The sequence below is a fragment of the Corvus cornix genome, chromosome 2, assembly GCF_000738735.6.
Source record: "Corvus cornix cornix isolate S_Up_H32 chromosome 2, ASM73873v5, whole genome shotgun sequence".
Lineage (NCBI taxonomy): Eukaryota > Metazoa > Chordata > Aves > Passeriformes > Corvidae > Corvus > Corvus cornix.
This window is the reverse complement of record NC_046333.1, coordinates 31,905,555-31,921,130: the sequence shown is the minus strand read 5'-3', so window position 1 is coordinate 31,921,130 and position 15,576 is coordinate 31,905,555. Positions and strand designations below refer to the sequence as shown.

The window sequence follows — 15,576 nt, the reverse complement described above, 5'->3', positions numbered from 1 at the left end:
GTTTCAATACCTTGACAGGCTGAAGGATGTTTTCTCTGAAAGAAATTCATTGGCATTATAATACTTACTAGGCATTAGAAACTAGACTCTTGTCTTAATAAATGCCTGTCGCTTTTAGCGATGGTTTGTCCCACCTGCTATTAATTTCTGAAGAGATAAGACAAGACCATAACCATTTTGCTCGGTGCAGTAAGGTGAAAACTCACACATCAGGAAGTACTTCTCTCCATGTATTTGAAAGTAGTGTGTAATAAAAAAAATGCCATTTCCAACAAGCCCAGGAAAAAAAAATCATACCCCATTAATAAAATCAGAACTAGAGGAATTCAGCGCTTAGCTGTGAAGCCTCTGGCAGTTTGAGCAGACTATTTAACTTAATCCACTTCTGCCACACAAGTTTGAAAGGATCTATAATTAGAATTCTACCTAGGGATGTCAAAAAGTATCTGGATAGTGAAAGCTGCCTCTCTAAGTTTCAGATTTGTAGGTATATTTGTCTGAGTAAAACTCTGTTAAATGGGTTTTCTGGCACCTGGCACATCTTCCTTTGCCATCCTTTGCTCATGTTTCTGCATGCTGAATTTCTTTCTCACCCCTCCAGTCATAAATTATATGTACCCACAGAGCACAAGGAGGACATAAGTCCAAAAAAGTGGCGTTGGACACCAATAAAAACCCTGCTGGCCAGGCTGTGGCTACTCCGCAGCCACTCTGCTCGCTCCTGATGGAGCAGGAACTGGTGCCTTGCTTGGTGATATGGCAAACCTCTGCCTAAAAATCTGTCTGCTGCAGCAAGGCTCTGCACACAAGAAGCCATTTATCACATTCCTGGCTTTATACAGAAGATGAAGGCTTTCCCAAAACAGTCTTTGCTTCTTCCATTTATAGATGATCCTAAGCTCCAAAGGCATCTCTTAAAGCCTAAAGGTGGGAAGACCCAAGAACCTGTCTACAAAAGAGGATATTGCTTTGTGCTGATGCAGTTGTTCTGGCATAAAAACACCTCTTTCCAAACTAATCTTATCCAGTTCCAGTTCAACCTGGAACAAGACATTCCTTATTCACATGGGGTGCTAATAAGAAATAAGGCTTTCTCCTCTGAGATGGGGACATCCATGTGGGCGTTCTAGGTGCATGGCTATGCAAAGTTACAACACAGAGAATATTTTCTTTTTTATATAATCATAGAATGGTTTAGGTTGAGAGGGACTTTAAAGATCATCTTGTTCCAAGCCCCCTGTCATGGGCATGGACACTTTCCACTGCACCAGGTTGCTCAAAGCCCCATCCCACTCGGCCTTGAACACTGCCAGGGATGGGGGCAGCCACAATTTCTCTGAGCAACCTGTTCCAGCATCTCACTCACTATATATTCCTTTCCTAACAGTGCTCAATATCCATATTTCCTTCCTGCACTGCTTCTCATTACTGAGCTGATACTTTCAAATAACAGCCCTTAACAACCTCAAGATTTCATTCCAGCACGGAAATATTCAGCTCAAATGACATAACCATTTATACAAAGTAAGGACAGTTATCTTCCCATATACAGCCAGAGGATTTGTTGCTTTGAAAGGTAATTTGGAAACGCATCTGAGTGATAAAGTCTTTTAACTCAGACTTTGTTTCCTATCTCATTTACAGTATTAAGGTATTTTACAGAGATACTGAAGTGATGGAATATAATTATAGGTAGCCATATTCAAATATGTTGGCATATACAAGACCCTTTCATCCTTAATTTGCTAAGTCTTATGAAATATCTTGGAAACACTAAATGGTACACTATTAACAAACCTGTCACTGGGCATTAAATTGCACATAGTATAGTGGCTAAAGACATTTTTAAAATATTAATATCAATATAGCAGCATTTTGAGTGAATTTGTAACAAATTCCTGGAATACCAGTTATGATTTCTGTTGCTCATGCAAAAGCAGTGGGCCACCTTAGGCCCCCTAATTCAGAGCTCCAATCATTCATTTTTGTTTCATTAAGACATCCAACAAGGACTCTGATACAGCTATGACAGTACAGAAAATTCAGTTTTTTCCATCTAGTGGAAGACTCTGGTATCCATACCTGCCAGCCAAATGTATCCCTAGTGTGTCCTTCATTACACTTGAAAGAGCCCTATTTAACAAAATCTATAACCCCAGGCATTTCCAATAGAAATGTTTTCTGTATTAATTAAGAGGGAAAAAACCCCCTGCGTATGTATGTGTGACATTAACACATTTCTCTTTCCAAAATCAGGAAAGGGTATTGAAAATTTACTGAAGCCCAAATGCTGTCAGGGGGAGTTAATCTAAGTGCATAACTTCATCCTTGTTGCAAAGGCTTCACCATTTTAGGATTCTGAATGTGAGAAACTTTTTTTCAGATATACAGTTCCTAAGAGCAGTAAAAGTGATTGCCTTAAACATAAGCAGAAGATCTCTACAGGGTTAACACATGAACAAGAGTGAGAGGCCCACACGTGGCAATCAGCATCCAAATAGACAATCAATAAAATAAGATTATTATACTCAACAGAACCATCAGTAATGTAAAATGTACAAGACTACCCATGTCTACAAATGCACATGGATGTGACTGTGCATTTACACACACATAGATGTGGATGTGTTTGCATGCTGAGCACATCTTTTTATTGTGATCAACAGATATATATACCTTTTACAGTCATAGGCTTTCACTAAGACTTGGGGTGATTTTGGAAAAGAAATTTTTACCATCAGTTGCTGAAAAGCTGCTGAATAGTTTCCCTAGTATCTCTACTGTACTATTCCCATGCCTGTGTTTATTCTAGCAAAAGTATAATCATAGGAAAAATGTTATGGTCAAATTTAGTATTTATTGCTGATCATCAGGTCAAACTTTGCTGCTGATTAAATGGAGCAATGTTGGTGAAGTGAGCAGAGCTGCTGTGGCTTGGAATTGACTTTGCTGTAATCAAAGTCGATTCCCAACCTTTTAGAGTAAAATACATTGTGGTGCTACACTGATATTGGGCATGGCTTTTTTACAGAACTCACTGAGCTGTAAATTATACGTTCTGTCATGGTGCCCCCCCAGACAATATGTGCACAGCCACTTTGTCTGAGCGCAGTTGTTAGAAGCCTCCAACTCCATTTGGCATGTTCCATTGTGTGAAGTTATCGGGAACTCCGAACGCCACCCGTCCTGCTGCCACTCCACAGGGCATATTTCATCCCTGCACTCATGCACAGCTAGACAGAGGCAAACTGTTGAGGACAATGACTATCACGCAAATCAACACAGGTAAAGGTCAGCATTTTATGCTGCCAGTAGCTCAGAAACACCCGTTCTTTAATGCAATCAGAGCTGGAAATAAGTTTCGAAAACGTGCTCCTTCATACACTAGGAATTGTGTGCTCCCGGCTGAAGGGAGGTGGTGACCCGCAAAGGTTGCTGAGAATGGCATTATATTGAGCACAAAGATGGGGAAATTTGCTTCCCTGGCTGCTGACCCACAGGATTACTGCTTACTTGCAGAGAAGATGGAGAGTGCTGCTGTCCGGCCCTATTGAGGGCCCCCTGACTAATCGCCTCGTTCCATAAAGGGCAACCAAAGTTAATCGCCAATAGAGCACAGCAGTCTGCTGCGGGGGGGGGGAATAAATAAATGCTGCTCTTTGCAAATGCTGCTCTTGCAGTCACAGCACAGAACTCCCGAAATGCTGGCCTGGAGTATGTCCTCTTACACAACCTCTGCCCTAGCAGACGATCTATACCATCCAGGCTGTTCTGAAGGGACAGGGCAGACACAGTTTGTAAAGATCTCTGATGAGGTCTTCTACAGATTTCTCAGGAACAGATTACTGTGCTCACTTATCACTGTCATAAGAAAATCCTCCTCCTAACCTGAATGTCCCCACTGGTGCCCATTTCTGTTACTTCTTGCCATAGCTCTTATGAACCTGGAGAATGGATCACGCCTTTAATGTTTTCAAGGACAGATATGTCTTTTCTCAAGTTTTTCTTCTCTAGACTAGTTAACTCTAATTTATTCACTCTTTCTTTATAGCTTATGCTTGTTTTTCTCTGAAACCTCCTGTCACTCTGCATCACTCTTGATGCACAGCCCCAAAAGGGAAGTCAGAAATCCCTCTGAGGCTTTGTCAATGCTGAGAAAGGTAACAGGTTACTTCACATGTCTTGCACGCTAACTTCTGTTCGCACGTCTCGGTGCGTGCCGCATGTGCATGCTTTGTGACAGCAAGCCATCACTGTGCCACTACAAGCCCGGATGATCTCCCCTAGGGATGCTACCCAGCCCATTGTTCCTCATCTGCTGTGTGTGTCATTGACTATTTCTGCTGAAGTGCCTTCAATATTCCCATATTGAAATTACCTTTTCAGATGCAAGTACTCCAAGTTGTCAAGATTGTTTTGAATTTATTTCTTCCCTCCATTTCACTTGCAAACAATTTCAGCTTTGCAAGAACTGCTAATTTAATAGCACAAATTTCATTATCCTGGCTAGAGAAAATATGGAATGATAATATGTTCAAAAGAGAAGTCCAAGAAAGATATGATTTTGTACATCCATTTGCTTAGGGAGTGAGACACTTGTAATTACTCTCTGAACAAGACTACCCATCCATTTTGTTCTGCCCTGTAGAAGCTTAATCAATGTCACACATCTCTCAAGCATAAGATTAGTGCTGAGGCGGTGCTAAAAGACTTACAAAAGCCCAGCTATAATATCTACTTCTTATTCCATGTCTACATGGCATTATCCCATTGGCAAAGAAAATTAGGTTGATCTGACGCTACTTTTGAAAGTTGTTTTTAAAAAGTTTTAACTGTTGCAGGATTTTTGTAGGATTTGATGTTTAACTGACTAATCTACCATTCCCCAAATTCCCTTTCTTGGTATATTGAAGGGAGATGAATACAGAAGTTCCCTTCTGCCTTTCAGTGTCTCCCCGACTTTCTGCATCCTCCAGGGCAGCTTCTGCCTTTCCTGAGGTTGCATCAGGTACCTCTGGATGAAGTCACCTTTGCTAGAGAACAGAGCAATTTGCAAAAACCCTTAAAGGGCTCTGTTGTAATTCAGGGTGGAATTGAATAAAAGCTTTCAAAATCAGTAGAAAAATGATGAAACATTAACACCAGTGTCAACAGTTTACCAGTTTTGCTGTACTGTCTTTGGGTACCTTAACATTAACTTAAGTAAAACTTTGCTTGCCCCATGAAACAGGCAGCATTTTCCTCATTTAACAGCTGGGAAAGTAAAGACCTGAGTATATGAGGGATTCATTCATGCTTAATTTTTGAGAGAAAAGTACACTGCATCTCTTTCTCAGAATGCCGCACTGAAACAGTCAGGCTGCACTCAGCAAAGGGATTTCCAGGTCTCATCCTGAATAAATCCCTTAAGCCATACTGCCCATGAGTAACAAACCCAGAAAGGAAAGCCAGACCCAGCATCCAGCTCCCAAACCAGGGCACAGAACAAAACCTCACTGCCTTTGCAGGAGGAAAAACAGCTTAGTGGGCTTTTGCATGCAGGAAAACTTGCAAAAGCCCTTTCATCTATCATAAGGAAAAACCAGAAGAATATATCATACGCAAAGAGTGCAGAAGGCCCAGAGGAAGGGCCTGAGCTGATTTCACAGAATTCAAAAAGGGTGGCATTTTACCAGCCTGGGGAGACAGGAAATACTGATGGAGAAAAAGGACTGTCAGATGTTGGGAAAGTTTTTCTTGTGACAAGGCCAAAGAAAGACCATTTACCTGGCTGTGGTTAGGTACTGCTACAGACCAGTTATCTTAGATAGTGAGGAATTGCTTAGGTATACATCTGATCCTGTGGTTGGGAGGGTTAATATTGGGTGCTTTTCCCCCTCTTTGCCGTAACTCTAAAATGAAGTAGTATTAAACCCCATTTTAGGTTGCAACACTCCAGTTGTTTTGTTTCTACACCAAGTCAATTATGAAAAGAGTTTCTCTGAATGAAGCAGCCACATTTTTCAGGAAAACGGAGAAAAAATGATGTGATTTTTTCTACAGTTAGGAAGGGTGATTAAAACTTCTGTCTAAATCTCACTGGAGGCACACCCTCCTCTCCTCCAGCCCTATGCCATATTGGCATATAGGTGCCTACCCAAAATACATTTTCCAGGATCTGCTAAGGGCAGGGAAGCCCCTTGAATTACCCAACTTCTTTGCCAGTACGACTGGAATATACTGGGGCAGATGGTGGTGCCTACCCAGGGAGTGTTGCAAGCAAGGGGAACAGAAGGAGGAAGCAACCAAGTTGTAGCACATTTAACAGAGGTATCAGAGCTGCACTTTGCTCTCCTGTCATATTATTTCCATGTATTTCTTCAAGAAGTGTGATACTTTCAGTGGAAAGGCTTAATGGGAAATATTTTCTTGGTTTTGTTACTGAAAGAACATTCACTTTCTGACTGGATTTGGCTACTAACATTGCAATCTCAGTCAAGCAGGTGGTACACAGGAGTGATCAGAAATTCAGTGTGTAGCCACCTCATTTCCCTCAGAAAAGTGAGGCAGATAACTTTGAAAGATTAGACACCTGACCACACATTCAAACTTGCATGAAAAAAACCCATTTCTTCAAGAAAATCTCCTATGCATTTAGCAATGGGAATTTCTCACATAAAAAATTAGGTAAGATTTAAGGAAGAAATTCTTCACTGTGACGGTGAGAAGGCACTGGAACAGGTTGCTCAGAGAAGCTGTGGATGCCCCATTCCTGCCACTGTTCAAGGCCAGGTTGGATGGAGCTCTGAGCAAGCAGATGCAATGGAAGCTTCCCTGCCCATGTCAGGGGGGATGAACTACAGGAACTTTAATGTGCCCTCCAACCCAAACTATTCTATTATTCTCTCTGATTCTAAGAAATCATCTTGTCCTTGATCTGTAAGGCCAAGAAGACACAGAAGTACTCATATCTCTTTCTCATTACCATCTCAGATGGTAAGCCAACTAAGAGTCTGGGGTTGAGTTTTAGGAGGATGTGCTCCTGAAAGGGCTGGTCACCAAATCAGATGCAAGAGCTGACATTACCCCTGCTCCAAGCCATGGCAAGTGCAACCACCAATTACTCTGTGCTTTCCCTTTCTGCTTGAGAAAAGGAAGGGACACAGTATTTTCAAGAGTTAGTAGAAAGAGCAGCTAATCAGCAAAAGCCCAGAGTTGGCCATCTGGGGTAGCAGCCACCAGCCCTCCCTGACAGGCCTGGCTCATGCCCCTTTTAGCGCTATCCACACTTCATTTTTATCTTGTGGTTTACAGAGATGGGCACAGTCTGTTTTGGTCCTGAGTCAAGCTCACAAGGATGTTTTTAGCTGAAGGGACACCTCAGAAAGAGAAACTGGTGTGGGAGGCAGTGGTTTTCTCGTCTCCTCCCTGAAAAAAGAGATGCTCAGTGGTCCCAGCAATGGGGCTAGTACAGCTCCCCTCCCTTTAGGAAGGAAAAAAAGGACAAGTTCTCTTGCACAAGGCAACTTCAATGCAGTATGTGGTATTTAAAAGTTTTCTGGGTCAACAGGATGGAAAGGACAGACAATGCTCACAACGTGACATCCAAAAACCACCAGTGTAAAAATCCCACAGATGAGCATGATCACTGCCTTTCCTGTCATCAAAACTGTTATTGCCTTAAGCGCTCACTACTAAACAACACCACTTCCCCCTAGCTCTGGCAGCTGCTCGGTTACCGCTTGCATGGCTCCCAGCCCAAACAAGGACAGCCTCACAGCCATTTCTGTTTTTCACCTCTTGTTCTCATGTTCTGGCTGGTGGCTGAACCACCTCACCACCCTGACTCTACTCTGCTTTCTATTCACCCTGCCCCACCAAAACTGTCAGGGGCACTGTGGGTGGCTCAGAAGTGGGGCAAAAAACTGCTTTTATCAAGTTTAGGATTATTATTTCTAACTGTATTCCCTGAGCCACAGTGAAAAGAATTATTTCCTTCTGAAGGACGGAGAGCAGTCACAGGCTTTATGTTTCCAGCACAAAGGTGCCTTGGGAAGCTAGAAGAACTGCAGAATTTTAAGGCTGAAAAAGGCCTGTAAGATCAACAAGTCCCCCTGATGACAAAATAAAGCATATGACTGTAATGCATAAGACATACCCATTTGCACACTTAAAAAATATAACCTACCACATCTCCCTAGGTATATGGATTGTAATGCCAAGGGCATTTCTGGTGCAGAGATATCCAGAGTCTACACTGATTCCAGTGTTACCAGTCTTGCTCTGGGAATCACTCAGCCAGCTGAGACTGCAGGATACCTATCCCCAGCTATAGGTACTGTGGGGATCACCACAGTCACTGAAGTCACGTGAGAAGGGGGCTGCCAACTTGCCCCACTTCTGTATGGGTCATGCAGACGTGTGTGCTCACAAAAAGGAAAGGAAATGTGAAGAAGCAGCCTTTGCAACCCGGCTATCCAGAGACGATCATCCAGACCACAAAGTTTCTCTGGCCCCAGTATGGACTGACCATCCTTAAGAACAGTTTTCTAGGCACTGAAATCAATGAGGAGACCCTGGGCAAGCCTGAAGGGAACCTTCCTGCCAGTTAAGCAAAATGCATTGTGAACCCTAAGAAACACTAGGACCTCCTAACATCCTATTTCCTGATCCCACACCTACCGACATCAAAGCCAACTTTTCAGATGCCATTCCCCACAGAGCAAAAACATGAACTTTGGGAAGCAGCAGTCAAAAAACAAAATCATAAAATAATTCCAGATCCCATGATGGCCTTGCAAAATCTTCAGTGACTGTTTCACCAAAGACTACAAGCATTTTGCAGTACAGCTGTTGAAATAGATAAAGAAGCAATTTATGATGTGAATAGCAACTCTCAGCTCACCAGTGGAGTAAGGAATGAACTAGTCCAGCAGGCAAACAAAACCTGGATACATACCAACACAGGTGTGTCCTTTGTACAGCCCAAAGGGGAGCGAAGGGGGTCGTGGGTCTTTTCCATGGGGCAGAGGGGAGGAAGAGGCAGCCTTCAGCAGAAGCAAGAGCCAGAGGATGCAGAATAAATTAAGGAATGTTTGCCTAGACCCCTTCATCCTAAAGAAAAAAAAGAAGAAATAAGGAGGGAAGGGTGCATGGGGACCTATATTCCCTTAACTCTCAGGGAGTATCCTGCATCCGTGCAGCTTGAGGAGAAAGGACACTGGCGTGCCTGTGCAGCTGTAAGTAATGCAGGGACAGATTCCCAGGCGGGGACAGAGATATCTGCCCTCTCATGGGGTGCATGGAGGATCCCACACTTGCACATCGCAGGTGCTCTCCCAACCCCCCAGCCCCTCTCAGGCCCTGCCACCCATTAAACCCAGCAGGTCCCATAGACCTGGGCACACTGTGACCAGGCTGGGAGGATGCCCCTGTGGCCCCAGGCTGCTCTCCACACCCCCACGCGACCCCGCTGCCCCATGTGCAGCTCTTCCCAACCTGCTGGCCTGGGAGGACCAAGAGGGTTGGATGAACAGCTCTAGCTCAGCGCTCCCGTGCCTCCTGCAGTAGCAGTAGATGACTAACGACCTTGAACCACAGCAGCTGCCGGAGCCACTCAGCATTAATAACACAAGACACTCCCCTGAAAAACTAGTGTTGCAAAAAGGGGAAAAAAAAAAACAACTCCACAAACCCTTCCCCCCTGCGCCGTTGCTCCTCTGCCCTCCTCCGCAGAAAGGAAAAAAAAAAAAAAAAATCTCTTCAGCTGCTTCTGTAAAATTTCTGACCAGGGTTTCCGTTCAGGAGGATTGAGTGTGAAAAATGAAAGAAGCTGCTCAAGATGGAGCCGCAGGGGCAGGAGGGACGGGGCTGCCGTGCTGGGGTTCTGGGATTTTGCCAGGGCTTTAGTTGTGCTGGGACCGAGCCACAGGGATGGGAGACAGCTGCCAGTGTGAAGGCAGCACTGGGAGCTGAACCCCCGTTCCCATCGGCTTTGAGCACATTCGCTTGCAGCCCCCAGCTGCCTGTGCGCCTTGAGAAATCCTGAGCTGTTCCTGCTTTGGCAGTCACAACAACTAAAGGTTTCCCTGGCTCTGTTTTTTTTAATCCCTCAGACAAGGCATAAACCAGTCGTTCCCCAGCCTGAAGCAAAAGCAGAGAGTAAAACATGTTTAAACGACATGACTTCAGAGGTGGAACAAGTCCAAACAGCTACATCCCAGGCACTGTGGATGCAAGGATGGCTATAAGGAGGTGATCTAGGACTGAGGCACCGGAGGGACAAAGCTGTGTCCCACCTCCACCTCTGCCTTTTTGTATAAACCAGCGCAAGTCTCTTCCCCTCACAGTGGGCAATGGGTACTCATCTTTCCTTTCCATTCCCTGTCTGTCTCTTTCAGAAGTGGGCAGGCCATTGACATGGGTTGCTAAAGGACAATGAGGAGCCTGTCTCATCAAGTATTCCCCACATGCTTCCCAGGAATAACTAAAAGAGACTTACAGATAGTGTTGTAAAAAGGAAACTAGAGGATGTATTAAAATCAGTGATTCCCAGCCAATTCCTGCAGACCAACACGATCACACATGGATCAGACCTGCTTCAGTATTTAATGTGTTTTTTGCAAACCACTTCCTTCCTTGGGAGCCTCCCCTACGACCTTCTAAAGACAGTCCCAGAAAGTTTGCCTCAACTTTGATAAGGAGGATTTGCCTTGTGCTAACGATAATATAATCCAGTGGCTCTGGGGGAAAAAAAAAAAAGACTATAAAATCTTCAATGTGAATATAAATCACTCTCTATCTCCATTCTTTAAGCCAAGCCATTTATTTTCAAATATATGCTTTTCTTTGAAAAATATAAAAAATAATTAAACCCAAAATGAAGGTAATAACTGTTGCCTGAGTTTTGCAGAACTGTTTCTGCTTATTATTCTCCCTATAGCTAGCAATGCTGGTTTTCTTTTTTCTTTTTTTTTAGTAGCAGATAAACAAAAATCATAGTGCAAAGTACCTTATCCATATGCCAATCCTACTGAAATCTGCAGGATGTTTTTCTTAACGCTGTAAAAACTTGCTATAAAAAGACACTGTGCTACAGCGACTGCAGCTCCATTAAACCCTTTTTAACACACATATCACTTGGTTCCCAATGACACTTTGAAGTCCTTTAGAACTCTGCGTATTGGCTCATGAGCATTTTCTGCAAAAGCAGAGTGCTAATAATAGGCAAGGAAAACCTTCCTAGCAGAGAGGTCTTGGGAATGGTTTCTGCTTTATATCTATTGCAAAGCACAAAGCTAAACAACGGCACTTATAAAGCACAGAGATAGATCCCAAGCTGCTCCCAGGCATGTAAACCTGCAAAGCATGTAGCTGAAGCCTGTAATCAGCTGTGCTATTTTCTTTCATTTTAGCCTGTGGAAAGAGCAGTGAGATAACTGCATGTGTAACACAGAGCTGCTTTGCACTGTACCTTATACATTAGTCAAGCTCTTAAACCAATTGAAGAAACAAAACGCCAAAGCTTTTAAAATCTGCAGTCTGGTCAGAGAAATGAGAGATTTGAATTAGAGGCCACCTGGGAAGGTGACACCCCTCCCCCTGCTGGCCCCTCCCCAGACCAGCGTGAAATCTTCTTCCCACTCAAATCAGATAGCAAACCCTTTCCTTTTGCCAAGCAGATTTTATATTACTTCCAAGTCCCTGACACGGTAAGACCTAAAGCTGTCTTGGTACAGGAGCGAAGGAGCATTTGATGTTGCCTTTTAATCTTAGCAAGTGCATAAATGATATTAATGGGAGGTAAAAAACAAATTAGACCTGTCCCAAAGGAAAGCATTTGATTATAAATGCTTCCATCAGGTTGTGCACAACACGTAAATCAGGGAAGCAGACCTAGGTCAAGGGTGACTCAGGAGATGCTGCCTGCCTAGAAATAGAGTATGAGAGCTGGAGCAACTCTTCCCTCTGCAAAGCACCAGGTGCAGAGAGGTGATGGCTGGGGTGTCCCCTGCCCAAAAGGGTCTGGCAGAGTCACCCTACAGTTCTTGAGCTGTATCAAAATCAGCTCTTTTTAATGTGTTTGCAACCTGGGCTTGGAGCAGGTCCAGCCAGGTGGCAGAGGAGTGTAGTTCAGGGGGGTGCCCAGGGCTGGTGGGGCTGCTCAGGGTTGTTATAGCCCATGAGTGCCTCAGAGCCCTGAAACGTGCTTTTGGGAACGATGAGAGCCAAGTGGGTGGAGGAATAAACTCTACAGAAATGCTCCTGGACACCCCACTAAGTACCTGTCTGCAGCATTACTCACCTAAATAGCGCTGAGAATGCAGTCAACACTTTGTCTCTCTGAACCTCCATGTGTTGCTTTTGAAGAGGAGGCAAGGCCAGCACAGAGCCAGAGGTGCAGTGAGATCACCACCTCTTGCAGATGGGAAACCCTCAGTGCCCTGGAATGACCTAGCTCCACAGTCATTCGCTAGCTGTTAGGCAGAACACATAGGGTCAGTTGAATTTTTTCAAGGTTGAATTTGGACTAGTGGTACTAGTGATAATATATACATAAATAAATACACATGTATATCCATGATATACACTGGCCAACCTGCTGCTGCTTCCTGCTAAGGAAATGGGAGGGGGCCAGAACTCCCTCCATTCAGCAGACAGATGAGGAAGGATGTGCCTTGCATTCTCTGCAGGGTTTTGGTTAAATTCTGCTCTGAAGGGAGGTCCTGCAGCTCTCAGTATTTGCTCTCAGGGTGCCAGAACACACTGTAGAACTTTCTCAGCTCACCCAGCTTGATCCAGTCTATCTTTTTTGGGAGTTTTAGCACATGTGAGGCTCTGCAGAGCTAAATCTCAGTTACCATATCCTCAGGTACAGGCCAGTAGCATGTGTGGGGGACACACCATGTAGGAGAGGGCTTTGGTTGGGGGTCACCAGACCCCATTAGCTCTCAATTAGCTGCAGGAGCTAATGACCCATGAAGTGCCCCACTCGGTCACTCCCAGCCCAATCTCTCCAGCCACACCCTCAAGCCTCTCTTAGTTTAAGCAGATCTGAGAGAAACTTGCAGGTGTGTGGCTGCCAAAAACTTGAGGCAAAGCATGCAAAGACAAGCTTGAATTTCCATGATGGCAGAGCAGACAGTGGTAGGGAACACGAGTAGCTAGTGAAGAAATACAATCCTCTAGTCTGATCCCAAGAGCAGGGGTGTGGTTTCTAGAGTTTGAAGGACCCACAACATTTCTCCGTTTCTTGTGCTTCCATATGAGTTCCTGACACCTAATGTACACTGGTTTGGGTGGTGGTGTCAGATCAGCTAGGGGACAGGTAAGGTTTCAGCCTCTATCTTTGCTGCCCCTGACAGAGATGCAATGGAACCGAGTTAGGGTTTCTGATTTTCTGAGTAAGGTCTTAAACACAATTTAAGAGTCACCCCTTCTCTGTAGGGAGCAATACGTTATTGCCGCTAGAACTGTGAAATGAGATGCGAGAATGAAGTTAGTTTCAATGCTGCTTTCTATAACGGGTCCCTAAAGACCTGTTTTATGTATACAGCAAATACATTGAAAAAAGCCATCAAAAAGAAGAGAGAATGAAAAATACTTCCATGAAGCCCCAAAACAGGACAAGCAAGAATTGGTTTGTCATCTGTCAGGATTAGGGGCCACTTAGATGAAAAAAGAAATATGAAATAGTTATCTTACAAAAGGAGATCAGCTGGCAGCGTATATTTATCTATCCTATTCTGTCCAAGTCACTGCACACATTAATGCACTTTTTTTTTCCCCCCTGTTTGGTTAGATTTCTTTTACATATTGATTTTTAAGATATATGCATTTTTTCTCTTTGTCACATTCATGTATGCATTTTTAAGATGATTAAATGTTATACTGGAAGTCTTTCTCTCCCTTTCTTTCCTCTTTGACACGCTGTTCAGTTCTTAAGGGAATAGACATAAACCTTGTATTTTTGTGTCTGGAGAGATAAAACCTGCAGGAAGAAGCCTTTAGATCAAAGATCTTCTCAGTCCCTTTTCTTCCTTTTATTTTCAAAACGCTGTCCTTTGTGCCCTTTGACTCTGAAGTTCCCAGTGGTTTATTGCGTTGGTTATTTTTCATTACTGCTCTCCAAATTTCTCTGACTGTCATAAGCATCTCTGTGGTTGGTGCATTATCACTGGCACGGATGAACATTTCCAGAGCCCCATGTGGATTTGCGACTGCACCACAGCCAACTGAGTCATTCCCTCTGCCCCAGTTTCCTTATCAGTTGCTGCTTGCAGTTCAAGTTATGCGTCTGTTTCAGAGTCTCTCCATCTCATTGTCATTCAAAGCTGCAGGGAAAGCATTTAAACCAGTATTTTCTTGCACTCATATCGAAAAAATTTGTTCCAAGTTATTGCCATGCAGCAGCTGAGATGATTATCCTTTATTCTGCCACCTTTAATGAAATTACCTGTCCCAGCTTGCAAGGACAGTTGATATGTGTGCTCTTAGAAATGTAAATCGCTGACATGACTGGCTTCAGTTTGGATACATTAAAATGTGGGAACAAGCCTCTTAAGGCTTTCAAACAGGGAACACATGAAAAATACAGCTACATCACCCTGCACACTTGAGCACAGCAGGTTGTGCGCTTCTGGGAAGCTCTGGCTGTTAGGGTTGAAAAAAAGGGGTGCCTTTGGATTTTCTACTAAAGATGGCTTTCTGCAAAGCAGGGATCAGATGAACTGCATCCTCAAAGTGTATTTCTCACTACTGCCTGTAAGGAGCCCTGCAGTGATTTACATGGCTTAGTGGTGGACTTGACAGTGCTGGGTTAATGGTTGAACTTGATGATCCTAAAGTCGTGTTCCAAACGAAATGATTCTATGGCTCTGTGATTATTGGTGACGCAGTACATTTCCTCAGTCGTCTGATATTAATGCAGAAAAACAAACCTGGCTATTGTGTTCTTACTGTGTGCAGATGACCCTACAAATCCAGAGGTAATCTTACTAACATAGATTTTGCAGTTTGAGTTCTGTGGGCACAGCTGTGGGCCTTTTCCAACCTAAAGAAGACTTAATTCTTGCTATTATCTAGACAAAAGTGCCCCAAACCCTCAACTCTGGCAATTAAGGAGCACGAGAGTGTGGCAATATTACTGAAAGACTTGTTAGAGGCCTTAGATAAGAGAGTCACTCAGAGCCAGCCTTAAATACAAGTCAGGAACCTTGGGACAGACTCTCTGCTGTCCTGCAGTTTGGGTACTGATTTAAATCCCAGAGAAGTGAGATCCAAGCATTACCAACTCAGTGTGATTATTGCCTTGCCATAAATAGCTAGTAGCCTGCTAGGCAAGGCAAAATCGCATCTACTGCATCGATCCCTGCAGCGCTATCGCTATGGCATTGGGTTTTGTCAGAAATGCAACCCCCTATCAGGCTCCCAGTTTAGTTCTGATGAAGCTGTGGTGGAGGGGGGTGGGGCAAAAGCTTGCCCCAGATGCTGCCAGGTTGTAAGTGCTTACAAGGGGAGCATCACAACATCAAAGAAGAAGAAAAATAAATGTTTGATTATATTTGTTCCATTTGATCTTTCCTCCAGTAACGCAAA

General features: G+C 43.8%; 1 protein-coding gene across 2 annotated transcripts in view; it reads right to left on the bottom strand.

The window, feature by feature from the left end:
- The window catches only part of AOAH (acyloxyacyl hydrolase), a 77,068-nt gene extending 67,109 nt beyond the window's left edge, over positions 1-9,959 (bottom strand). Inside the window, exons 1-2 of one of the 2 annotated variants that reach the window (XM_010398723.4) lie at positions 9,674-9,959; positions 8,939-9,093 (exon numbers count right to left, since the gene is read on the bottom strand). In XM_010398723.4, coding sequence (XP_010397025.1) covers positions 8,939-9,092 — 154 coding nt within the window. In that variant the 5' untranslated portion in view covers position 9,093; positions 9,674-9,959. Of the gene's footprint in view, positions 1-8,938; positions 9,094-9,477; positions 9,618-9,673 lie in introns of those variants that run through there. The other variant, XM_010398722.4, reaches the window with a different exon arrangement.
- Between the last annotated feature and the right edge of the window lie 5,617 nt (positions 9,960-15,576).